The 27,136-nt window shown below is 36.0% G+C and overlaps 1 protein-coding gene across 8 annotated transcripts in view; it reads left to right on the top strand.

Moving 5' to 3' along the window:
• The window catches only part of HDAC9 (histone deacetylase 9), a 673,520-nt gene that overhangs the window by 535,612 nt on the left and 110,772 nt on the right, over positions 1-27,136 (top strand). For all 8 annotated transcript variants that reach the window (XM_031940668.1, XM_031940665.1, XM_031940669.1 and 5 more), the window contains one exon: positions 17,137-17,255. In XM_031940668.1, the coding sequence (XP_031796528.1) occupies positions 17,137-17,255 (119 nt within the window). The remainder of the gene's footprint in view (positions 1-17,136; positions 17,256-27,136) is intronic.

The raw sequence follows: 27,136 nt of genomic DNA, 5'->3' as shown, positions 1-27,136 counted from the left end.
GCATCCTCTGTGATCCAGCAATTCCACCAGTAGGTCTATATCCCAAATCATAAAAGAGGGGAAAGGACCCATATATACAAACATGTTTGTTAACAGCTCTTTTTGTAATGGCAAGGAATTGGAAATTGAGTGGATGCCCATCAATTGAGAAATGGATGAGTAAGTTATATTATATGAATGTAATGGAATATTATTGTTCTATAAGAAGTGGTGAGGAGGCTGATTTCAACCTAACATGAACTGATGTTGAGTGAAGTAAACAGAACCAGAAGAATATTGTACACAGTAATAGCAAGATTATGTGATGATCAATGATGACAAACTTAACTATTCTCAGCAATGCAGTGGTCCAAGACAATTCCAATAGACTTGGAAGGGAAAATGCCATCCACATAGAGAGAGAGAACTATGGAGATTAATGTGGATTGAAGCACTGTATTTTCATCTTTTTCATTTGTTTGTTTTTCTTTTTTGTGCTTATTTTTTGGTCTGACTTTTTAATGGCATGATAAATGTGGAAGTGTTTTAAAAGTAGTGTATGTGTATAACCTATATTAGATTGGTTGATGTCTTGGGGAGGGGAAAGATGAGGTAAGGGAGGAGAGAACAAAATGCAGAACAAAATCTAACCAAAATGAATGTTCAAAATTATATTTACATGTAGTTGGAAACATAAAAATACTATTGACAAGAAGAAAGTGCTAGTTGTATAAAAAGGTAAGACAGAAAGGAAGGAAGGAAGAAAGGAAGGAAAGAAGGAAGGAAGGAAGGAAAGCAGGAAGGAAGGAAGGAAAAAAGGGAAGGAGGGAAGGAGGGAGGGAGGAAGAAAGAAAGGAAATAAAGTCCTAGTTCCTGCTATCTAGGAGCTCATAGTTGATGAGACTGTTATGAGTCATTGTTGACAATTATGAATTGTAATCTGCAGTGAAACAGGTGTTCAGCTCAAGGGAGGCAATCTTCCCATTGTTCATGGTTCTGGTTCCATTTATTCCTCTGGATGAATTTTTTCATTCATCAGTGAATTTTTGGATATCATGTTTAGAAAAAATGACATTAAAGTGGGGGAAATGCACTAAGTTTGAAGCTAAAAGCTGGCTATCCTGACTCTGCAGAATCTTAGAAGGATGCTTACTCTCTTTCTCCTCAGTTTCTTTATCTGCAAAGAGAAAAATTGGACTATGTGACCTTTAAATTGTCATCTAGCTTAAAAATCTGTGACATTAAGGAAGTCATTGACAAGCTGGTCCATTTCCAAAGGAGGGTGACCAATGTGGTGAATATGACATATGATATTAATTTAGAATAGGACATAGATAGCCTAGAGGAAGAAAAAGTTAGTGGGGGAGATGAGAACTGATTTTACCTTGTGGAAAAAGGATTGGATTTGTCCTGATTGGCCCCAGAGGGGAGAAATAAAAATGGTTAATAGAAATCAGAGACAAACTTCATCTGACTTAAGGGAAAACTATTCTAACAAAGTTTATACAAAGTGAACCTGGCAGCTTCAGATTGTAGTCTTCCTATCAACCTGTGTTCCCTTGCTCTTTCTATATATGGAGTTCAAGCAAAGGCTGGGTTACCACCTATAGAGGAGATTCTTGGTGAAGTACTGGATGGGCCGAATGGTCCCTGAGATCTCTTCTAATCTGAAATCATATGAAAATAGAGAAGGAAGCCTGGAAGACTTTGTACTTTTCAATTTGTTTTTCTACTTTAGAGATATCTTCATCCTAAGTCTTGACTATTCAGTCAGGACAGACCACAGACATTTTTCACTTCAATCACAACTCAATTATCCCTTCAAATCCACCTCACCAGCCATCTTACCAATGGATATCCATTCTCCTTACCTACTTTACCGGTTCTATTTTCTGTGCTGCCCTTTCCCATTAGATTATAAGCTCCTTGAAGACCTAGATGCTCTTGTTTGTATTTGTATGCAAACCACTTAACACTCAATCTTTCTCTCCCTCTCTCCTCTCTCTATCCATCCATTCATCCATTCATTCTTCTATTGATTGATTATCAAATTATTTATCTGTAATCTACCTGTCTTTCTATATCTCTCTTTCCCTGTTTCTCTATCCATCTATTTATGTATTATTATATCTATCTACCACTATCCAAATATCCATTTATCTATGTCTCCCTCCTCCCCTTTTCTTTATCCGTTCAGCCATCCTTTCACCTATTTTTTCTATCAATATATTCATCATCTATCTAGCCATTCATCTCTGTCCACTTGTTTATTTTTCTCTCCTTCCCTCTACCTTTCTATATCCATTCTTCTGTCCCTCACTGTATCTTCTCATATATCCTCTATCTATCTTACTGCATGTTTGTCTTTCTTTCCTTCCTTCCCTTTCTCATTTCCCTTTTCTCTGTCCATCCATCCATTTTTATCAATAGACTGTTAGCATCTTTTAATTTCTCTGTCTCTGTCTCTCTTTTTCTCTCTCCCCCTTTTTTCTCTCTCCCTCTCTTTATACACACATCTATCTACATATATATGTATGCATTTATGTATGTACATATACATGTATGTATGTATCTTTCTATCCAAGATTTAAAGGCTTTCCATTATACAGTTTGGTCACCAGATGGTGACAATTGAACAATTGGAAAGGAAATGGAATGAAGATCCAGAAACGTGAGTGTGTGATAAAAGCTATCAAGATGAAAGGCTTTGACCAAAATCATGGAGATTAAACAAAATTATTATAGCTGCAGAGAGAGGAGGTAAAAGAGTAACTCAATAAGAGTTGACACAGGGCTGATGAAAAGTCATTAGAAAGGAAAGAAGGTGCTAAAAATAAAAAAAATGACTTTAAAAACATTTTATAGTTTTCACTAATAATTTTTGTTCTTGCTAAAATACTTATTTCTTATCCCCCCAATTTAAATAATTAAAATACATTAAACTTGACTTATAGGCATCCTTGGGAATTCTACTTGTAAACCTGTTAGAGGAATGATTTTTAGTAATCAGTAATGTGTTTATCTTGATGATTAAACTATAATTTTTAAGCTTTTAATCCATTATCAATAATATCCCCCAAACTTCACCATCATTTCCTCCAAGATTGCTTCCTTTTGTGTACCAATCACTTGACTTTCCAGATGATCTTATTCACTATATCTGGACTGACTCCATGTGCTTCAATGTCTCCCCCCGTGTCTGGCACGTCTCCTTTCTTCATATGTTAGCACCAATTGGCTTGTGGTTTACAGCTATTTGCTTTTTCTGGCCATTAGATCAGTAATGTTTCCCACACAGTAATGAGAAAAGGAATAGAAGGAGGACAAGGGAGTGTGTGTGTGTGTGTGTGTGTGTGTGTGTGTATTTTAAGGGTGGGTGGGCATTACGTCAGTGGCCAAATTCAGGGCAGACTGTCCACCCTAACAGTAGCTAAAATGACTACAGACTACTTGGCCATTTACCACACTTATGGTACCAAGAGACATCAGTAATCCTAGAAACATTGCTATTGTTGTTCATACCATTGTCCTACTAGACTTCATGCAGAGCAATGTGAGGAGCTTGATCCTTCCCAAGTTGCACTGGAATGACCTTGCCTCAGCACCAGTCTACATGTCTAATTATGAAGCATTCAGCCCAGACCACATCAGCAGAGCCAATGTTTGTTCAGCATACTGCCCCACATCTGTTGTCTCTTTAGTGCTGGGCTTTGGGTTAGGGGACCTGAATCCTGCTGCTTTCTTTAAATGCATGTTTGGAAAAGAATGTGCTTCTGTGATGTTTTGGTCCTGAGAGATATTGCATCATCATTTCAGCTAGAGGTTTGTGGCCCTGGGAAGCTGGGGATGATGGATAGACTAACAAATGGCTGATCCATTCCATCTAATGACTGAAATAATTAAATCTCATCCAGTTATTTCAGCCATTAAGATGAATTTCATTGAAAATAGAACAATCTATCTGCATTTTAAGACTTTGCCATAATAATGTTTGGTGTTTTTGTAAAATATAGTTTGAGCTCAACATGAGCTGATGTCATAAACTGGAAGAAATTGAAGAACCACAAAAGAAAGGGATCTTTGCTGTTTTGTTTGTTTTTACTCACTTGGGGAAAGAGGAGGTTCAAAAAAGAAATAGGGCTACTGTTGGGGACAGATAGGACAAGCAATCACTCACCAAGCATTTATGACTCTCCTGTCATATGAATAGTGGTTTAGGTGCTGGGTGATAACTGATGACAGACTAAAGACAGGGCTTCTCAATTAATTTGTTTTCTTTTTTTTCCTGCCTAGGAGAATGACCTTTGGAAGGGAAAGGATGAAATAAAGGATTATTGGGGGTCAAAATATAGTAAATAAAGACATGGAAAAAATCTAGCTTCTTGTAAGGAAATCAAATTCGCTGACTCAACTAATAGCTAATAATAAGAATAGTTAACATTTATATAGCACTTCCTACATATCAAACACTATGCTAATATTTTACAATATTTTTTTTTCATTTTATCCTTACAACAATCCTGGGAGGTAGCTGCTGTTATCTCCCTTTTACAGATGAGGAAACTGAGGTAAACAAAAGTTAAATGACTTGCTCAGAAGCAAACAGTTGTGTCTTTGGGCCTTTAAAGAGCCAGTTGATATGATTAATGAAAGTTACTAGGTAGCAAAGTGGATAAATGGACTTGAAAAAGGTCAAGTTCCTCAGATACTTATTAACTATAGGGACCTAAGTAAATCCACTAAAATGCTCTCAACCTCAATTTCTTTGTCTCAAAAGTCTTTTCCAAGTCTCTTCCAGGGCTCCATCTATTAAATCCTGTGATTGATGAGTCAATGCTAGTGATATTTGAAAAAATTGTGAAACAAGGGAGAAATCCTGGAAGAAGAATGTATGTTGTCCTGATTTTCAAATATAGATACAGACTAGGTTGGCAAATCACATACCAATGAACATCATGAACATTCCTGGAAATCTCAGGAATTCTTATTAAAGAGAAGATTGGTGAACTTCCCTATCCCTAAAAATTGAGCAATGATGGATCATCAAGAGCCAGCATGACTTTTTAAAGATCAAATCATTCCAAACTAACCTCATTTCCTTTTGTGACAGGTTTTGTGAAAATGCTTCCTCAAAACATTTATAAATTACATTTCATTATAGCATGCTTTATCAAATATTTCAGTGAAGTGTTTGACAAATAACTTATATTCTTCATTATAAAATATGGAGGGAGGTGGAGTCAAGATTGCAGAGAGTAGACGAGACTTTTTTCTTAGCTCTCCCTGGCTTCTCTCAGAATTAACACCAGATCAAGTCTCTGAACAGATTTTGGAATGATAGAACCCCCCAAATTTGGAGTGTAACAAATTTCCAACAGAAGATATCTTGGAAGGATTTAAGGAAAGGTCTGTCTCAGTCAGATAGGGGAGAATATGGCTCAGTGCAGGCATAGCACAGGGAGGCGCAAAGAGAGGCCCCATGTAGGGGATCTATTGGGAGGCATTTATCCAAAACACAGAAGCATTGGATACTCTATCTTGTTTCAGAAGCCAGTGGTCAGCAGAGTAGCTATGAGAGCAACATTGCAGCTACAGAAGGCAAATAGTGAGCCCCTGAACCCTAGCATAATAAATGGGACTTGACCATGCTCACTCAGCACTTTGGGGAAGCCAGAAGTACCAGTTCCAGGCTCCAGGGCAGCATAAAATCTCTGCTGCCCTGTTGAGGAAGCTTAGGACAGTCTTCTCTTTGCCCTAAGAATGGACCTTCACTTTTAAAAAATGATCAAAAAGCAAAGAGATCTGGCCATAGATAGCAATTATGGAGACAGGGAAGAAAAGATCTCAAACTCTGAGGACACTAAAGGCAAAACAACTCCAGATGAAGCCTCAAAGGATGATATGAGTTGATCTCCAACTCAAAAATTTCTCTTGGAAGAATTCAAAAAGGATCTTAAAAGAGAGACAAAAAATGGAGAAAGGAAAGGAGAATTTTAAGGAAAGTTTGGGAAAAGAAACACAGAAATTGTCTGAAGAAAACAAATCCTTACAAATAGATTTGGTGAAATGAAAAAAAAGAAAACAACTTCTGGAAAAACAGAATTGGTGAAATGGAAAAAAAATAGAACAACTCCACAAAAAATAGAATTGCTGAAAAGAAAAATCCAATGAACAAAACAACTCATTTAAAGCTTCAGTTGGCCAAATACAAAGGAGGTAAAAAAAATCTAACTGAAGAAAATAATTCACTAAAAAAGAATATAATAAATGGAAGTGAATGTCTTAATGAGATCAAAAATCAGTCAAACAACCCCCCAAAACATTTTAAAAAAATAAAAGAAAATGTAAATTACTTTATTGGAAAAATAACTGGCCCAGAAAGTAGATCCAGAAGAGACAATTTAAGAATTATTAGACTACCTGAAAATTGTAATGAAAAAAGCCTGAAAAACATCTTTCAGGAAATCATCAAGGAAAACTGCCCTGATGTTCAAGAACCAGAGAGTAAAATGACCATTGAAAGAAACCACCTCCTGAAAGAGACCCCAAAATAAAAACTCCAAGGAATATTGTATCTAAATTCCAGAATTATCAAATCAAGGATAAAATACTGCAAGCAGCCAGAAAGAAACAATTCAAATATCAAAGAACCACAATCAAGATTACCTGGCTCCTAGCAGCTTCTACTTTGAAGATAGATGGGCCTGCAATATGATTTTCTGGAGGGCAAAAGACCTTGGATTGCAGCTAAGAATCAACTACTTAGCAAAACTAAGCATTATCGTTCAGGAAAAAAAAAAAGTGTACATTCAATGAAATAAGGGATTTTCAATTATTTTTGATGAAAAGACCAGAGCTAAACAGAAAATTTGATCTTCAAATACAGAACTCAAGAAGTATAAGAAGGTAAAAAGGGAAGAACAAAAACTATGTTTTTAAATATTAAAATACTTACATCCCCATATGAGAAGATGATATGTGTACCTCTTGAGAACTATGTCTTTGTTATGAATATACTTAGAAGTGTAGGTTATTGTGATGATATAAAAAAGAAACTGCGATGGGAAAGGGGTTGTCCTGAAAGAATAGGGCAGGGGAGATAAAATGGGGTAAATTACATCACAGGAAGAAGCAAAAAAGACTTAATACATTTGAGGAAAAGGAAGGGTGATGAGTATTGTGTGAACCTAAATCTCATTGGATTGGTAATATCAATACTAAACATATATGCACCAAGTGGTATAGCATGCAGATTCCTAAATGAGATATTGAAAGAGTTGCAAGAAGAAATAGACAGCAAAGCTAAACTAGTGGGGGATATCACCTTCATTCTATCAGAACTAGATAAATTGAATAAAAAAATAAACAAGAGAGAAGTTAAGGAAGTAAATAGAACTTTAGAAAAGTTAGGTATGCTAGATCTTTGGAGAAAATTGAATGAGAACAGAAAGGAATATTTTTTTTCTCAGCAGTACATGGAACCTACACAAAAATTAACAATGTATTAGGGCATAAAAATTTCAAAATCAAATGCATCTTTTCCAGATCATGATGCAACAAAAATTACATGTAATAATGAGCCAGGGGGGATGCAGCCAAAGCAATTCTTCGGGGAAATTTTATATTTCTAGACGCTTACTTGGATAAAATAAAGCAGGAGATCAGTGAATTGGGTATACAACTAAAACATATGGAAAAAAGAAAAAAGTTAAAAATATGGAGAATAACAACAATAGTGAACATTTATATAATGCTTAGTAATTAGATTTTATACTAAGAACTTTTCAAATCTTACTTGATAATATTTGTACAACAATATAGATATTTGAAGTTTTAAGGTGTTAAACATTAGATTCAAATTTTATAAACTCAAAGTTTATACTTCAAAGTAAATTGGCAGGAAGTCTGTGGAGGAGTAACCCAAGAATCTGTGCTTTCTCTTAGGTGCTTTATCATTTTTACCAGTTATTTGGGTAAAGGCTTAGTTGTTAGATTCTCCAGATTCACAGATAACACAAAGCTGAGAGGGCTAGTTACACACTGGATGACAGAATCCAAATTATTTTTGACAGGATAAAATATTTGATTGAATCTAGAAATATGAAATTTAGTAGAATTAATGCAGAATCTTGCATTGGAGTTCAAAAATTTACTTTCAACTTACATATTATGGAGGTATGGTGAGACTCCTACTCATCCAAAAAAATTCTGGAGGATTGAATAAATTAGAAGCTCAAGATTACTCAACAGGCTAGTGTAGCAAACTACAAAGCTCACTTAGCCTTGGACAGTATAAAGACCTGTGTAGCTTCCAGGGATATGGAGGTGCCAGTTCTCTTATATCCTTCCTTGTTGAACTGCATCTACAATTTGGGAAATCACATTTTAACCTACAGTTTGGAAAATTACATTTTAGGAAAGGCTTTGATGATCTGGAAGGGATTCAAGAGAAGCAGGATGTTCATAAAATCAAAGACTTTGAGCTGGGAGAAATATTAGAGACTATCAGGTCTAATTCCCTCATTCTACCAAAAAAAAAAAAAAAAAAAAAAAAGGAAAGAAAGAAAGAAAGACACAAGCCAAGAAATATTTCATCAAATCACAAGGGAACTTGAATTCAGTCCTTCTACCTACAAATGCAGCATTCTTTTTATTTCTTAATTCTGCCTTGATTCTATGCCATATGATACTGAGCTCTGGAGAAGAGCAGACATTTTGGGGAATGATAGTGCTATCATATAGGGCATCCATGGAGTAGAGGGATTAGATGATAGGTGGGGTTTCTCAGAACTTCTTTCTTCTACACTCACATGTCCACCAGACTGGTGCATGGCCTCATTTTCTATTGTCTGGAATTAGCTTTTTTCTGGACTACTCCATTTTCCACATGCCTGCCCAAAGGTTCTCCTTGTATTCTTTTTATATTATCTATTATTTTATATTTCTATTTTATATTTTTTTATATTATCTATTTTTTTCTTTTTTAAACATACCTGTGATTTTATTGGTATATGAAAGCTGTAATGAGAATATTTTTACTATTACTTATCTTAGAGATATTACAGTCACAGACTCTGAGAGTTAATTAGACCAGTGAGAAGTTACTAAAAGGTATAGTGTATCATAGACCACAGTGGGGGAGGATTCCCATCAGCCCTTATCTTTCCTAATGGGAATGCTTGCCCAAGTTGTACTGGCACACTTAACTAACATTTGACTTGCATTTATAGTCACAGAGCCAGTATTTGATAAGAGCAAGACTTTAACTTGCTATTTTCTTACCCAAAGTCAGCTTTCTATCAACTATGCTGTAGTGCCCTCTACAATGATGTATAAATCTTACATGCTTTTGCATATTATCTATTTATTTCATGTAATTATTAGAGTTGGGGACAGCAATTTGGGGACAGAGACTGACATTTTCATTTTTTCTATGACTGACATACTATGCCTTCCCTACTCAATCATTGTTGAACTGAAATATTTTATCTAATAACACAGACATACTTTTTAAAGGAGTAAAAATTATTTCATTAATCATAATCTTATTTATTTTGAGCATATTTTCATAGTCAAACTACTCTGGAAATAAATCAGACCCCTATCCATTAGTATGTATTTTTATCACTTTACTCAATGAGTAGTTATCTCCCCACCTTCTCAACTCTCCCCAATTGACCTAGCATGACAGATATGGGACCAGGTTTCTTGGCAGAGGTAGGATGTCCCTATAAATCAAATCCCAATTGTGAATCTAAAGTATTTATTTAACCTTTTATTCTTCCTCTTTCTGATTATTCCAGATGCTCCTGGCATGTGAGGAGGTTCAATTTCTAAAGAATCTTTTCTTGCATCCTGTTCTTTTTATAATGTTTCACAATTAAGGGGACAAAAAATCTTGATGATGCTACCCACTTAGGGAAGGCCACATCAAATGGTACAATTCGCCCAAAATCATACACACTTTTTCCAAAGGCACAAACAGTTCCTTGAAAAGGATGTCACGCTGTAATTTGTTTTGTGAATGTTTTAAACCACAACACATTTACTCAAAGAGAAACTTGACCTTTCCTGTTACTTCTTCATTAGCTTCATTACCTTCCCTCCTCTGTAAGAAGTAATACACAGAGTTGCAATCTTTTGTTTTTAACAGTCATGCTTTTCTTCTTTTTTATAATCTAGATTGAATTTTATTAGGGTACTGAGTTTAATTTTTATCTAGAGGTCCGTTGACTTTATGCAATAAGATTTTATGGAAAGCAATCATTTGTCAAAAGACCAAAGGGATGACTATTGAAACTTTACAAAAAAGGAGACTATGTCCTATTCATTGGGTGAAGGGAAAGCAATATCTCTTCTAAGCTGTGCATTACACCCCCATCCACAGCATAAAAAGCCTTATTACTGATTTTATGGTAGTCAAACCCCTTTGGGGATTTGGGGGGATAAAAAAGTAATAACAAGAAATGGATACAAAATTAAGTTTCCAAACTTCATATGTCAGAAAACATCTGATAGTCCTCCTGGAGGGGAAATTGACTGTCGAATTAGGTAGATGTTTTGCTGAATTAAGCCCATTGTCATGATCAGTTTTTTCCATATCTTCTAAAGAATTGTTGGCTATTTCAGACATAAAAGTTTTTACTACCACAAATGTTTTCCCATTCCTTAAATCTTGCTGTATATCCCCCCAATTTTGTCCTCCCTCCCTTTCTTCCATTTTTCTTTCCTTTTTCCTTCTTTCCCTCCCTCTTCTCTTCCCTTTCTGTGCTCCTTCCTTCTTTTTCTCCCCTTTCCTCCTTCTCCTTCTTTTTCTCCTCCTCTTCCTAACTTCCTTCTTTCCTTCCTTCCTTTCTTCCTTCCTTCCTTTCTTCTTTCTTTCCTTCCTTCCTTGCTTCTTTCCTTCCTTCCTTCCTTCCTTTCTTGCTTCTTTTCTTCATTCCTTCTTTCCTTCCTTCCTTCTTTTCTTCCTTCCTTCCCTCCTTCCTTCCTTCCTTCCTTCCTTCCTTCCTTCCTTCCTTCCTTCCTTCCTTCCTTCCTTCCTTTCTTCCTTCCTTCCTTCCTTCTTTCCTTTCTTCCTTCCTTCCTTCCTTTGAAATTTGGTGATTCTTTAAATTTGAGGTGAAATACAAGATCAGTGAGGAGACAGGAAAAGAATATCTTGAGACTATTAATTAGTTCAAAGAATCAGATCTCTAAAAATACATTTTAGGTTCTGTGAGAACAGTTAGGTACAATTTTGGGTGATCTATTAAAAGATTGGAGAATGGAAAAGATAGTCTGAACTGAAGGTGAGTAAATATTTTCATTTTCAAAAAAATAAGAAAAAAAGTAGATCTTTTATGGACAGGCCATTGAGCTTATTTCTGATTTTTAGAAAAAAAAAACTCTATTATTAGTTATTAAAGGAGTGTTGAATGAAAATTTGGAAAAAAAACAGTGATTTCTAAAAATTGGCATGGCTTTAGTAACAGCAGGTCAGGATAAAAAAAGATAATTTAATTTTTGAACAGGTCATTAAACCTACCTTGACATTAGGAAGTCTTGGCCATAGATATTTGAATTTCATCAAAATGTTTGGAAAATTTGTCATAATATCCATGTTGACAATATAAGAGTCAGTCTAGGTAATAGAACAGTTGGAAGGATTTAGAAATAATTGATAGACTTGACCCTAAGATAATTTATTAATGAGTCATGGTTATCTTGGAAAGACGTGTTTCTGTATATATCTTTTAAAATAAAATGGTAGTTATTCATGGTAAAAGATGCCCCTAGTAGGGAAACTCAGACTGAAAAATAATTGTCAAAAGTCAAGTAGTAAATAACATCAGAGAATGGTTTGAATTTAAATCTGGTGCCTTCAATTTCTGTATTTTTCCCAGTTTCTAGATTTCCCAGTTTCCCAGACTCTACAACATAGTCATCATTCGTTTTCCACTAGATACCTTTCAGGTATTGGAAAACCTCTCTTGTGCCTAACCCCATCCTGCCTTCCTTATGCTGCCACGTCTTTGTGGTTTTGGACAAACAATCTATTTTCTTTCATTGCTCCTCAGAAGGCCTTCTATCTTCCTGACCACTTTCCTGTGAATGGTGAAGGTGTCAAACAGTGGTCTTCCTAAAACATGGTTCCCAGAACAATGAAATAGTCTCAATTTTGATCAGAACAGGGGACAGTGGATTTAGGAAGCCTTTAGTTTCTGGGAGTTCTACTTAATTATTGCAGCTCTATTAGAGTACATGGATATGATGAAACACTAGTATATTGTAAGGAATAACAAAGAGGTTAGTATCAAGAAATCTTGGGAAGACATTATCTATGAACAGATTCAGAGTTAAATAATCAGAACTTGGCGGACAGTCTAAACTTAAATGAAACAAAAAGAAACAACTTTGAAACAATTAGTTTTTTCTTTTACCATATCACACTTTTGACTCATGGTGAGCTTGTAGTCAATCAAAACACCTAGAGTTTCTTTGGATGCACAGTTCTCCCTCCCCATCTTATATCCATCAAGTAGATTATTTTTTGCTGATGCAATTGGGGCTAAGTGACTTGCCCAGGGTCACAAAGCCAGGAAGTGTTAAGTGTCTAAGGCTAGATTTGAACTCAGGTCCTCCCTGCATCACCTAGCTGCCCCAAGTTGATTTTTTTAAAGATCAATTGGAATATTTTACATTTATCTCTATTAAATTTTATTTTATTCAATTAAATCTCATCATTCAGCCAATCATGATCTTGCCAGACTGTGACTGTCACCAGCAATGTTAAGTATCCCACCCAATTTTCTTTGAAGATGTCAATCCTATGTGCTAATATTTCCTGCCTATTTAGTCTATTTTTTCATCTCAGAAATCAGAATAAAGCTGACTAATATCCCAGAGAGATATTTTCCAGGGTGGTTTCTTTTTGTGGGTGAACATTTCAAAAGATTACCCATGGTAGTAACTCATCAGCAATGTCCACATGAATCATTGAAAAGCCACCAGAGTCATTCGTTTCCTCATATTGCAGTTTGTGATTAATAAAATTGTAGAAACTCCTTCTTTCGTGCTTGACTGATATTTCCAGACACCTGTTCATAAATAACTGGGTCGGAATTAGATTTGGACGTTATGTCATAGAAGTAATTTAGGGGCTCATGATGAGAGAATACTCTCATACATCTGATGGGTTGGTAATTTTATCACTGTGCTTTCCTCCCTTCCCATCACCGATTCTCAGTAACTTAGTAGCTAGTGTTCAAACATTTTTGTGATTAGCCACTTTTTTTATCTGCTGTTCAATGTGGTGATGAACTTCTTTGGAGATACACAGGTCTCCCTCCCACACACATGCAGTTCATGATGGGACTCTACTTCAGGCTTTCTGTCAGAGGAAGATTTACACTCTATTGTGAAAGTCTCGGGGAACTGAGATCTCCCTCTGCACCACTATGAAGTATTACAGCAGAATCTGAAGGATCTTGTGTGAAAGGATTCAAAACTCGAATGGGGAGTCATCGTGGCAATGAGGAAAGACTTCATCGCTGATCAGGAAACCTCTGCCAGCTAATGAAATGATTCATGGGATCGAGATGTGAAGCTAGAAATGACTTCAAAGACAACTTAATCCAACCTCCTTTTGTACAGATGACTACAATAAGGTCAAGTAACTTGCTGAGGGACACATGGCAGTAAGGATCAAAGTCAAGATTTGGACCAGATTTTCCAATCCCAATCCAGCATGTTAAACATTGATTCATACTCTTTTTTCAGAATTCTGATTCTTAGTATTGTGATTTCTTATTAAAAGCTCCAACTATGGGGTGAGTAGAAAATTACAACTGTAGTATGAAAGGGTTTGCTGGTCACACCTACAATTCCCCTCACATTGAGCCCCCACCAAAGCTGCCCTGAATTCTAGATTCTCAGTAAGCACACATACAAAACCATAGAAGATGGTCACAGTCACCAGTGTGTACACTTGGGTCTGTCAACTAAAGGACATGTTAATTCAAAACAAAATATATTCAGTTAGATATCCTAATCAATAAAATATAAAGAAAAATTTCCCTGTGTACAGGTTGAGTATTTTTTCACTTGAGATCTTATGTTCTTAGAAATCAAGTATAGTGTATTATACTTATTTGGAAACAAACAAGCAAAAAAAAAAAACCAGAAAACAAACAAAAACTTTTACCCTCACCATTCTATGCTTAGCACAATGTATCGCAAACAGCAACAGAGTCAGAATAACTTTACTTAGTATTATTATTCTAAAACTGAAAAAGGTCTTAGAGATCATCTAAACTAGAGCAACTTCCTTATTTTACAGATAAGGAGATTAGTGACTGAAGGGACAAAATGATCTGCCCATAGTTACATAGATATTAACTGTCAAGCAGGATTTGAATCCATGTCATCTCACTCTGATGCTAAAGATATTTCATTTGCACCACACTGCCTCCCAAAATTTTGGTTGATGCTACTAAGTCAAGGAGGGAATGGCTTCCTTTTCTCTGCTAATGTGTTGAAACATCCCTCCCCATGTCCAATGCTACCTTTCAACCTCATGGGAATAACCATATTGGTGTTTTCTTTCAAGAGATCTTACTTTAAAAGCAGAATTATGGGATACTTTTGAAAAAAAGGCCAAATAAAAATGGCTAGGACCTGACAAGTCTTCATTGAGAATGCCTAAGGTTCTCCTCTTAGTCACGCTCACGTAATGATTATGGGATAAGCAATGGGACCAGTTTTCTCATACTCAATCACCAAAGTACAAATTGTACAAAGTACAAAGTACAGATCAAGAGAATCATGTCCCCTGATAATAACTATGGGATGGGATATGGGAGTAGTTGAGTTTAAAGCAAAGGTCATGTATTTTTCAAGATCTTGCACTGAATGGCCAATGTCACATGGATTCCTTACTGATATAAAGATGAATGAATTATTTGGGGAATTCCTGTTGGACTTTCTCAAGCTCCTACTCTGTCTTTTGAAGCAAAAGAAGAGCCCTCCTCCCTCCCCCTGTCTCTGTCTCTGTCTCTGTTTCTGTCTCTCTGTCTCTCTGTCTCTCTCTCTCTCTCTCTCTCTCTCTCTCTCTCTGGGTAGGTGCATGTACTTGAAGAGGAGGTGAGGGAGTGTGAAAAATAAATTATAGTAGGAATGGAAATTGTTTTGAAATAGCCTTTCTGTTAGGGATGTGCAACATTACAGCAGAAGGAAAAGAAAAGGCATCATCATCTTCACTGTTAGTCAATCATCAAGCATTTACTAATTACTTTTCATGTCAAACATAGTACTAAATTCTAAGCTACAAAAAGGGCAAAAAACAAAAGCAACAACAAATAACCATAATAATAACAACAAACATCTCAGTTCCTCAAGGAGCTTTCACTCGAATGGAGGAGAGAACATGTAAATAACTAGATATATAGGAATACATGCAGATTAACTACATCCATATATATATATATATATATATATATATATATATATACACAAACATATGTACATATACATATATGTAAATGCATGTGCATATATACACTGTGCTGAGATACCGTGTGTGTGTGTGTGTGTGTGTGTGTGTGTGTGTGTGAGGTACCTCAGCATTTGTTGTTTCAAAACTCATCAAAATCAATATTCAATTCATTTTGATGAGAAAAAATACATGGGCACAACACCTGCCAGGCACTAGTTCCATCTGACTGTTGTCTTGGTCCAGCAGTCAGGATGAGGTTGGCCAGGTATCCTACCCAGCCTCCATTGCTGCTGCTGTTAACCTGGCTTGTAGATAGCTCCTTCCAAGAGAAGGCTGAGGTGAGCATCATTCATCCCCCACCCAACCTGAACAACATGAGATGGAGGGAGAGTATATAAGGATCCCAGTTCTTCTCAGAAAGTGAATTGGGTCAAGAAGAAAGGATCCTGCCTGGGCTGGACTAGACTGGCTTGTTTCTTAGCACCTGGAAGACCTGTTTTCTCCTATGGATAATTGGGTGGGGTGGGATGGTTAGACTGCGGACTGGAGATGTACTTACTGAGATAAGAAGTACATCTCATGGGAAAAATTTGTGCTCTGGAGCAAATTAACAATGAATACTGAGATAGTACTCTATAAACATACACACAGAGGGACAGATACAAATAGAAAGACAGACAGAGACAGACAGAGGGGAGAAGGAAGGAAGGAAGAGAAAGGAGGGAGAGGACAAGAGAAAGAGTAGAAGTAGAAGGCTAGGAGGACCAAAACCCAGCCTCCTATTGAAAGTGGGTAGGAGGTGAGAAGAACTTAAAGGAAGCCAGAAATACTAAGAAGCAAGGGTGAAATTCTCCATTTTTAAAAATGTTCTTATTCCCTGGGATACAGGGGTAGGGTGGAGGGCAAGAGAATAAGAACAGAACAAAACAAAGCAAAGTACAAATAATCCTCCTCTGCCACAGATCTTTCTTTGGGGAAACGGGGGTCAAGGAACTTGACAAGTTGGGACTATGTGAAGGACTGAAGTATCCAGGAAGTGCCAGAAGGGGGTGTAGTCTCAACTCCTGGCTACCATTTTCCAGTTTTGGTCGAAGTTGGAACCCCTGACAATAGAATCTGGATTTGATTATAAAAAACTGTGTGTGTGTGTGTGTGTGTGTGTGTGTGTGTGTGTGTATGTCTTTTGCAATAGTCACCTCCCCACCATGACAAATATTTGAATTTTTTTTAAGTTTGGAAAACAAACATTTTCCCCTAAGAAATTTACTGTTCCAATTGACACCAACTTCTCACTAACTGGAGCAAGGCAGATTTCCACCGAAAGTTGGACCATTTCTCTGTAAAATATTAGTCACTCCATGGGAAGAAGCAACTTTGGTAGGCAGGGGCAGAAAATGGGCACAGATGTTGGTACCATCCTAGTGGATTTAGAATGTATCTGGTTTGGGTTTTTGTTTTGTTTATTTCCAGAAAAGTGGGGAGGAGGGTGGAAAAGATGAAGAAGATGCTAAGAAATTGGTATATTTCTGAAATGTGGTGTTTTTAACACATTTAGTCTTCTAAAAGTCATTTTTACTATTTTTAAAAATTGTGCTCAGCTATGTCTTGTGGAGCAGATTCACTGTGTTGGCTTGAGGTGCAGGAAGTACCCCCGTGTAACTGGCTGTCCTTATCCCCTACAGAACCGTCGTGATGCCGATTGCCAGAGAATTTGGTCCAGATATAGTTCTTGTTTCGGCGGGCTTTGATGCTGTGGAAGGCCATGCCCCTCCACTGGGTGGGTACAAGGTCACAGCGAAATGTAAGTATCCAAATCTGGCATTTATTGACTTCTGGATCTTTGTGGATAGACCTGTTTTGAACTGATATTTACTGGAATCAAGCAAATTGTATGAAACATTGCAAGCAGTTCCTACTCATTGCTTCACGAAACCCACTCTTCTTCCTAGACATGGATGAATGTCAATGAAGGTTAAATTTTTAGTGTCCTAGAAGGAGCCACAAGGAGGAAGTTAATCCATGGCTAGCCAACTGACACACAAAACATACCCTCAATTGGTTGTGTGTGTGTATGTGTCTATGAAAGAGAGAGAGACAAAAAGACAGAGAGAGAAAAAGAGAGAGACAGAGACAGAGACAGAGACAGCAACAGACAGACAGACAGAGAAAGAGAAACAGAGAAAGACAGAGAGACAGAGACACAGAAATAGAGATAGCCAGAGAGAGACAGAGACAGAGAAATAGGGTGACAGAGACAGAGATATAGACACAGAGAGAAAGAGGCATATTTAAAGACAAAGAAAGTCAGAGACAGACAGAAATAGAGATATAGACAAAGACAGAGAGGCAAAGACAGATAGAGACAGACAGAGACAAAAATAGACAAAGACAGAGACAGGCAGAGACAGAAAGATTGCACAAACAAAGTATGTAACTAATAAAACTAACTAAATGTTTTCATTGGGAGATCAACAAAATAACAAATTGAGGCTGGAAAAGAATCATTTTGAAATATTGTGTTAGGTCACAGGGAACAAGAACTCAGTTCTTATCAATCTTTGTTCTTTGCTGTACAATAATTGGCATGGTTTCTCTGTACAGCTATTGCTTCTGATCATTCAGTTCCCCAGAATCTCTTTTTAACATCTCATCAAATATTACATTTTTTGTCTGTTCATGACTCTTTCTGGTCTATAAGGGTCTATAGGAGAACACAACTTCAGTAATATAAAAAGGCAGACAATAATTACTCACTCTGGAAAAACAATTATTAACATGATTTCTTCCAATCAAGGATCCTCGTGACTTTTTTTTCCCCTCACAGAACAGAATTTAAATGGAAGCCGTACTTTTCCATGCTAATGCCCTTGTGTTTGGGTCAAGATTTGGGAATTATTGAAACCCCCCATTAGTATTTTGTATCATCTTGAGATAAACACAAAGAGTACAAACACATGGAGAGCCAGGAAGGAAATCGAGAAAAGATGCTCCTTCCCATTCATCTCTTAGAACATCCCTCAGGCTCTGAGTGGACATCTATCTGCAGCTCTATTTCCTTGCCAAAGGAGACAGTAGTAAAAAGCTTATTTCTCAAAAGTAGCTTGAAGGCATGAGCTGGGATTTTTTATTAGCTGCCTGCTAAGTTGCATTCAAATGTCAAATGGCCTCCTTCATCAACCTACCTCACCTCCCCCTTTCTACTATTTGCTTTGGCCATTTTATTGTAAGAAAAGGGAGAAAAGGAACACAGAAAAAGAACGGAACAAACTTTCGTTTAGTTACAGCTATACATTCAGTAAAAAGAGATAAGGCAAGCATGCTTGGTCATTGTCAATAACTGATTTTTTATGAAAGCAACTAGAAAATATTGCTGCTTGGATCTGTCCAAGGTCAATCAGAATTTGAATCCACATTATCTGTCTCCACATACAGGACTTTTTCCTCTTATGGCCTGGTGATACCTGCCATATATATCTTCTTTATGCTCCAGGACACTCACAATCATTATTCTCTTGGGATTATAGAATTCTACAATTTACATTCACATGACATCAGGATAATTAAAATCTAATTAAATAGTAATATTTATGATTCTAAATCGTATAAAACAAACTTATGATTCTAAAGCACTTTTACAAAAAAAATTATTTCATTTGATCCACACAACCATCCCATGAGGTTGGTGCTATTTCTCTCCTCCACCTTTAACAGATAATTCTAATAAACTTTTTGTCCAAACCTGGATATTCCAACTTTCATTCATACATGTTATGCCTTTAATTTCTGCAGATTAACACGTAATATGTAAATTATGATCTAAGACAGTTACCTAGAACACTGAGTGGTTAAATAACTGGGCCTTAGTCATGTAACACTCTTAATATTTTTCTAGACAAGGAAAATTGAACCTATGTTTTTCTTTCTGAAAGGGTGCTCTTCCATTAACCATGCCATTCTGTTTCTCATTCATGTAATTAAAGATGTGCAAAAAGAGAAAGGGAAGATCTTCAAGGGGACTTTGAAAAAATACTTCCTGGATATTATCTGTTTAATTTGGACCATATCGCCTCAAAGTTCCCTTTTATCTCTGAGATTCCATAAAAAATTCTCTCAATAGCCAAAATAGACTGTACAAAATTCCATGTTTTCTATCAGAGAAGAACTGGTCTCACCCAGAGTCTATTTTCTCTTATTTTAGACCCAACAATATTACTTATAAGAGGTGGTATGGAAAAGTATCTACTGACATGGATGTCAAAAGAGGCCTAGCTTCAAGTCCAGCTTCTTATGTAGTTACCATCCAACTGTTCCAGACAAATCTTAAAAACTATAAGCTGCGGAGCGGTTTTCAGACTGTTTTTGGAGAAACATCCTCACTGGGAAGCCTTATAACAATAATATCACAGATCTGGTCCCCACATCCCACCTCAAAAATGAGGATATTACTTTTGATGTCACGGAATATTAGAAGTGAGCAGTTTAGATGGGGATGTTAGTGGGGATAGAGGATGAGATCCTTCAAGAAGTAGGAGAAGAAAAGACTATACTTCTTCTTCTTGATGGTCAGACTTGTTGATAATGGCACAACATGAAAGCCAACACACTAATAAGGAGGAAAGAGAAAGAAAAAGGATTAAAAAACAAAGGCAATCTGAAAAGTGTACTTGTGTAACAAAATGTAATTCATTGATTTTAAAAACACTTATTAAGAACCCCCATGGATCAAGTATTGTGTGGGGTGCTAGAGATTCCCCAGGATAAAAAAAAAGAAAAGGAAAAAAGTCCTTCCTTCAAGAAGCTCACGGCTTGCCTACATTCCCTTGCCTATAAGGACAATATTGTTTTAAAAGTTAGTATCCTACCTAATGTTCATAAAATTAGCTAATGATACATTGTTATGGTACATTCAATATCCTTCATTTAAGAAGACAGGGAAAACTTAAAAATTAAATCCACCAAGTAAGATAAAGTTCATTTATTTGGAATATATATGGAATTCCTCATGCCCAAAGGCCTGTTGAGCTGTTAATCTATTCTTTCCCTCATTCTAAGTATTGCAAGAAGCTGGTAAAATTGTCTGATAATACTAGTAATTAAATTAATAACAGCCCCATGAAAGTAAATGCTATTTTTATATCAATGAAATATTTTTTCTGTGTTTATAGTCATTTCCGTGTATGTTTTTTAAGCAATCTTCATTTCTGATCATCTTTTGTTTTCTACTGAGTCATCCTTTGTTTCAAATAACTACAAAAGAAAGAGCAACGAAATAATTCAGCCAAACCCACCAATTCATCAGCTCTGTTTGTAAATGGTACTTTCCATACCCGAAGTCTTCCAACTTAGCAAAGAAGGTCAAATAGTCTTCTCTTGGCTCACTTTTCTTCTCATTCATCATAATTTCAAGTTTTGTTTTCCATTTACTTTGTTATAGCTATTTTGTATATCGTTTCCCGGTTCTGCTTATTTCAGTATATGTAAGTTCCCAAAAGTCTTCCTCTGTTTCTCTATATTTTACATATTTGTTGTTTCTTTTAAAACAATAATATTCAGAGGACCATAGATTTTTGGATTGGAAGGAACCTTGGAAACCATAAAAATCTAACCATTACTTTTTACAGATGAGTAAATTAAGTCTAAGAGAGATTAAATGACTAGAAAGTGTCTGAAGTCACATAGCTAGTAAATGACTAAGGCAAGATTTGAACTCAGGATTCTAAATTGCAAGTCTGGGCCACTTACACTCAACTCTCTCTTCTATTATATTTATATATCAAATGTTTTTAAACATTTACTACCATGGAGAAATTGCTATATCTTATTCATTGCTAGGCAATAGAGATATTTCAGGAAGATTTCCCCATAGTTACTTTACAACAAGCAATCCCAGCCAGAGGACATTTTCATAAATTGGGCACTGGGCATCAGGTATTACGTGCTTTGGGTGGGCTAGGAGTTCACATGGGAGAGCAGATGGAGAGATTATTCTATATGATTTTTAATTATGGGCATTGTTAATTGACATATAATACTTTTTGTACTTTTCATGTTTTTCTTTTCATCCCAAAGCCAAATGTTGCCTCTTCTACCACTGGGGTTTAGTTTCATAAATAAGGACATTGGGAACAACTGGCATCCTCCCAGGAGCTCGGAGAACTCCTCCTTCTTGCCTGGCATGCCCTTTGTTGACATTCTGTGAAACAAATTGTTTTCTAAAAATCTGGAGAACCAAGTGATGCAGATTTCACAATAATAACCCAACTTCTCACGGAGCTAAAAGTACAAGGTTGTCTCTTGATCTTTGAATCAGAAGGTCAGATATCTTCCAAAAATTGTCTGGCCTACTATGACCTCCTTATCAAGAATTTGCTTGTGGATCTTCTTCCCCTTTCCCCATCATAATAAGTGTGAACTGATGGAATGAGGAGACCCCAAATTGCACCTATACAACCATTTTAAACTTTCAGACTTCCTGCTAAAGTAAAGCATTGTTGCTCATATTTTCCCCATCATATATGAACAAATATATAAATTATAGAATGTAACAGGAGATAGAAAAAGAGAACCTGACTGTTATTATCATTTATCTGTTCAAAATCCTCTATACCAACTGTCATTTATCACATGAAGACATGTCTACCATTTTCTTTCACTCTTACTATGGTCATTTCTACCTCCACTGTTCAAAAATGGCAAAAGAGTAATGTAAGCTGTTATGTAATATCAACGAGTTAGTCACAATTAATTGTTTTAGGGATATACAGTAGATTTCTGAGGGTTACACTTTAATATTCTACCATATAACTGCAAGAATAAACAGGTGATATGATCTTAAATGTGTCTGCACAGGATAAATGAGGAGAGAAAATAAATGTTTATTAATTTAAAAAAAACATATTATTTGATTTTTAAATGAGAAAATAATTTTTAAAATAACCAAAAGCAGAAGTATCTGAACAGAAAAGTATCTTGGTATTTGGATTGTCTTCCTGATTTCTTAGGGGAGATATCCAGCAGAATTCTGTTTTATCTGATAAGCCTTTGTTGGTAACTTGAAAGTATTTACCTGTGGAGGGTGTGAACACCTGTGGAGGATCCCTCACACAAGCTTATATTCAAGCTGTACTCCAAAATTCTCCCGAAGCAATTCTAGGGTGTGTAAGCCAAAGAGAAAATTATTTGATTGGGAGAGAGCAGAATGATTGTGGTACTGGGCCATGCCATGTATATACAGTAACATAGATCACTTTAAAATTTGAAAGGAACTAAAAAGATTTCCCAGACAATCTCCTGTTCTACAGATAAAACAAAACAAAATAAAAACTTAAGACCATATCCAAGGAGGTGACTTCCCCTAGATTACAGAGCTCACTAGCTGCAGTTCTGGGAATATCAAGTCCCTTGTTTCCCAATATTTTCTTTTCAATTCACAGATGTGAATTGAAACAATTCTAAAAATTGTCTAAATTATCTAACAATTCTAAAAAATGTCTAAAAACAACTTATTCTATTCCAAACCAGTGAGATTCAAATTTTTCTTTTCATTCCTTCTTTTCTTTCTTTCCCCCATTTCTTCTTCTTCTTCTTCTTCTTCTTCTTCTTCTTCTTCTTCTTCTTCTTCTTCTTCTTCTTCTTCTTCTTCTGCTTCTCCTGCTTCTTCTTTTTGTTCTTATCCTTCTCCTTCTCTTTCTTACTCTTTCCCCCTCTCACTCTCTCCTTTATATGCATCTTTATATATGTGCAGATGGATGCATAAACATACATGTATATAAGCTACATGTATGTAATATGATAATTATTTTATAATCTAACATGACCATGTATACACACACATACATGTGTGTGTCCCTAGAACACAAGGCACAGAGAAGTTATACGAGCTTTCTAGGGCTATATTGTCCACAATTTTTAGACATGGGACTTAAAACCAGATCTTCCAGCTTTCAAGTCCAGCCTTCTCCCAGCTCTTACTCATGTTCAGATAAAGCCTTTCTAGAAATGGTAACTCTTCATTCCAAAAGGATTATTGACCTTCTTATTTGAACATAAAATTTTGAAGATAAAAAAGTAACATGAGTACAGATGCCTGTCAATGTGTCCCCATTGTTCATAGCCCGACACTGGCCCAAATTAATCAAGGCCTTCCCTTTCACTTCCAATGGATTGCTTGATTGAACTAGCAGACAAAGAGAAAGCTTACTAGAAGTCATATAGGAGGCAGATTTATACTCTCTATCTGCACCTCATAACATTTACATGTATATCTAATAGTTACCCCCTAAAAAACCCCAGAAAAAGTATACAAATCTCTTTTTGAACCCCACCAAAATACATAGATAAAGTAGCAAATCTGGGTGTTGTGGATTATATTTAACAATGAGATGAAAAACATTTAGTTAACTTCAATGGGTGCTATAAATTTCCTTCTTACTGCAACTCTGTTCTTTCTCTTTTGATTGCCTGTTTCCTTATATTGGATGATGACCCAGATACAAAATTACAGAAGAATACTTTCCATCTGTAGTGCATGGTTTCTGGTATCACTTAACTCATTCAGTCCTGAGTTGGTCCCTGACTGGGGCCAGCCAAAACCCAGATCAGGATTTCCTTTGAAAAGAAAGGATATAGACAGTCTTTGCCCTAGAGGTATTAAGTAGAATGCTTAATATATATATATATATATATATATATATATATATATGTGTGTGTGTGTGTGTGTGTGTGTGTGTGTGTATAATTGTACCATGAAATTTGGGTAGGATGGTCTAGTATGGAGAGTTTCGCTACTAATATTTCTGGCATTTTAAAATCCTAACCAATAGCCATTTTAAATCTTAGCCAATTTTTCCTCATCCTCTATAATATTTCCCCAAGTATAAAACTAAAAGGCAAAATAAAATAGTAAGATAATCATAGTCTCAGAATTTCAAAAAATTAAGGTCAACCTCAGAGATGATTTTCTTTACCCCTTATATGAAATGCCATTCCTTTTAAAGTGTAACTAAGTGGTTATTTGCTCAAAGACATTCAATAATGGCGTGTACCTCCCTTCCTGAGGCAGCTTGTCGCTCTTTTGGAAAACATTATTTTTTAGTATTTTTCCCTTTTCTATCAAGCATAATACTTGCTTCTTATTTTCCTCCATTTTTTTCTTGGTTCGTTCTCTGGAGCTAAGGAGATTAAAGTGAATTCCTTAAGTAATTCAATCCAAAAAATTCTACTTGATTTATATGTGTATATGCAGCTTGGTAGTGATCTAGAGACAAGGCACATCATTATATGTAAGGAACACTTGCTAGGGAGAATGTATGGCTAGAAAAGGCATTGGGGAAACATTGAAGTTAATTATCCATGTACCATTTGACTTCAGAAAACGTATTGCCTTGTGTCATTTTATACAAACCTGTTCTCAGTTCCACATGGAGCAGATACGAGGGTCTGGTAAAAAGAACACTTATAGCAGAGGTCAACAGTTTGATATTCTGTCCCATTCCTATCTTGACTAATTAAGTGACTTCTGGACTTCATACATCTTATGTACAACCAAATGGAGTGATAATCTCCTCTGCCTTCTTTGGAGGTGATTCAAGGTAATTCCAATGAATTTGTGAAGGAAAGTGCTATCCACCCGCAAAGAGAGAACTATGAAGGCTGAATGTGGATTCAAGCACAGTATTTTCATCTTTTTATTGTTGTTATTGTTTGTTTGCTCATTTTTTCTTCTTTCTCATGTTGTTTTTTTTCCTTTTAATTTGATTTTTTTCTTGTACAACAAGATGTATATGGGAGTATATTTAGAATAAGTGCATATATTTAACCTATTTTTGATTGCTTGTTGTCTTGAGGGAGGGGAGGGAGAAAAATTGGGAACAAAGGGTTTTTGCAAGAGTGAATGTTGAAATCTACCTTTGTATATGTTTGGAAAAATAAAATAAAAAAAACTATTGTTGGGAAAATCAACTAAGATAACAAATGCATAAGGGCTTATACAATGGAGAACACTCCTATTAAAAACTTTGAAGGATGTTCATTCAAAAAATGAGATGACCAAGCACAACTACTTGGTGGAGAGACAAGGGACAATGAGTACCCAATGTTGTGTAGACCACTGGTTAATTTTATTTAAGTCTTTTTTTAAAATAGATCTTCTGGGTGATGAAGGAGAGTTTAGTGGGAAGGTGGAGTTGGGATGGAACTACTAGGAAATTCTATGCTATAAATAAATATGTATATATATATATATATATATATATATATATATATATACAGTATTCATTTACATATGGATGAAAAATAAATGAATGATAAGAATCAGGTACATTCTATTTCAGGATTTGTATTCGACCATGCTTCAGTCAGCTCAAAAGTTATTTACTGAGTGCCCATGGGGAGTATTCATGAGCTGGGGTTATGAATAACTATATCTTTAAAGAGTTTTGTCTTTGCCCTCATACTAAGAACTCTTAACAGAAAGCAAATATATAGGTATTTATTGTTGACAATTTTGTGTAAAACAAAGATCTTTTCTGTTTGTAGATCCAAGCTCTGTCTCCCCCACATGTACTTTGTTCTAGTCTCTTCTGAGAAAGTTCTAAGTCATATTCCATGAGCACTCTGTGTTTTACCCTAAGATAATCAGCAAGAGAACGCACATCCCGACCCAATATGGGAGGCCTCCTGTGGGTTGCCGGGTACATGAGGCCATTTTATGTTGTTCTTGTAGGCTTTGACAATAGAGAATAATTCATGGAAGGTCCTACTCAGCTGGGATGGTTCCTAGCAAGGGATCCTGCTTGGTCTCTAAGACTCAGCTTCACCCAAATAGAAACTACCAAGGATTAAATTTTTCCACACTCAAAAACTCATAGAACCATCATTTAACACAAAAAAGACTTTAATTTGTATCATTGTGCATTGATGTGCATTGATTCATTGATGAAATTATGTATCTTTAAAATATTATTTATAACTAAGTGCTGTGTGTGTGTGTGTGTGTACATGAGAGAGAGAAAGACAGAGAGAGACAAAGAGAGACTTAAAAAGACAGAGACAGAGACAGAGACAAAGAGAATATGTTTGGTCTACTAGTACTAGACCTTTATCCTGTCATCCGTGTGCCTGTTTTAAAGGCAACTTAAAACAGATGTTTACATTTGTTTTGGCATTTTGATAACTGAGCTCTTTTGAATAGAGGAATAAATGAGCTTGCCTGAGCTGGACCCTGAATCTGACTGCATCATGCTACTCACTCCCATGGGTTTGGCTCACCATTTCTGCTTCTGCTTTTAGAGGTAGTTGGTATTTCAGTGGGTAAAGTACTGGGTCTGGAGGCAAGGAAATCTGAGTTTAAACATGACTTCTTATACTTATTAGCTGTGTGATCCTGAGCAAGTTACTTAACTTATCTTTGCCTCCGTTTCCTCATCCATAAAATGGGAATGATCATGACATCTACATTCCAAGTTTGTTATAAGGATGAAATATGATATATTACTCAGCATATGATTAAGTACTCAGCATAGTGCCTGCACATAGTAGGTACTTAATAAATGTCTTTCCCTCTCCTTCCTTCTCTTCAAACATTTATTAGCTGTGTGACCTTGGTGGAGGTGTTTTGCCTTTCTGGGTTTCAATTGTCTCTTTTGTAAAATGAAGTGGTTGAACTCATTGATCTTCAACTCT

Source organism: Sarcophilus harrisii, chromosome 5 (assembly GCF_902635505.1).
Source record: "Sarcophilus harrisii chromosome 5, mSarHar1.11, whole genome shotgun sequence".
Taxonomy (NCBI): Eukaryota; Metazoa; Chordata; class Mammalia; order Dasyuromorphia; family Dasyuridae; genus Sarcophilus; species Sarcophilus harrisii.
The sequence above is the reverse complement of the archived record's forward strand: the minus strand, read 5'-3'. Positions and strand labels throughout refer to the sequence as shown.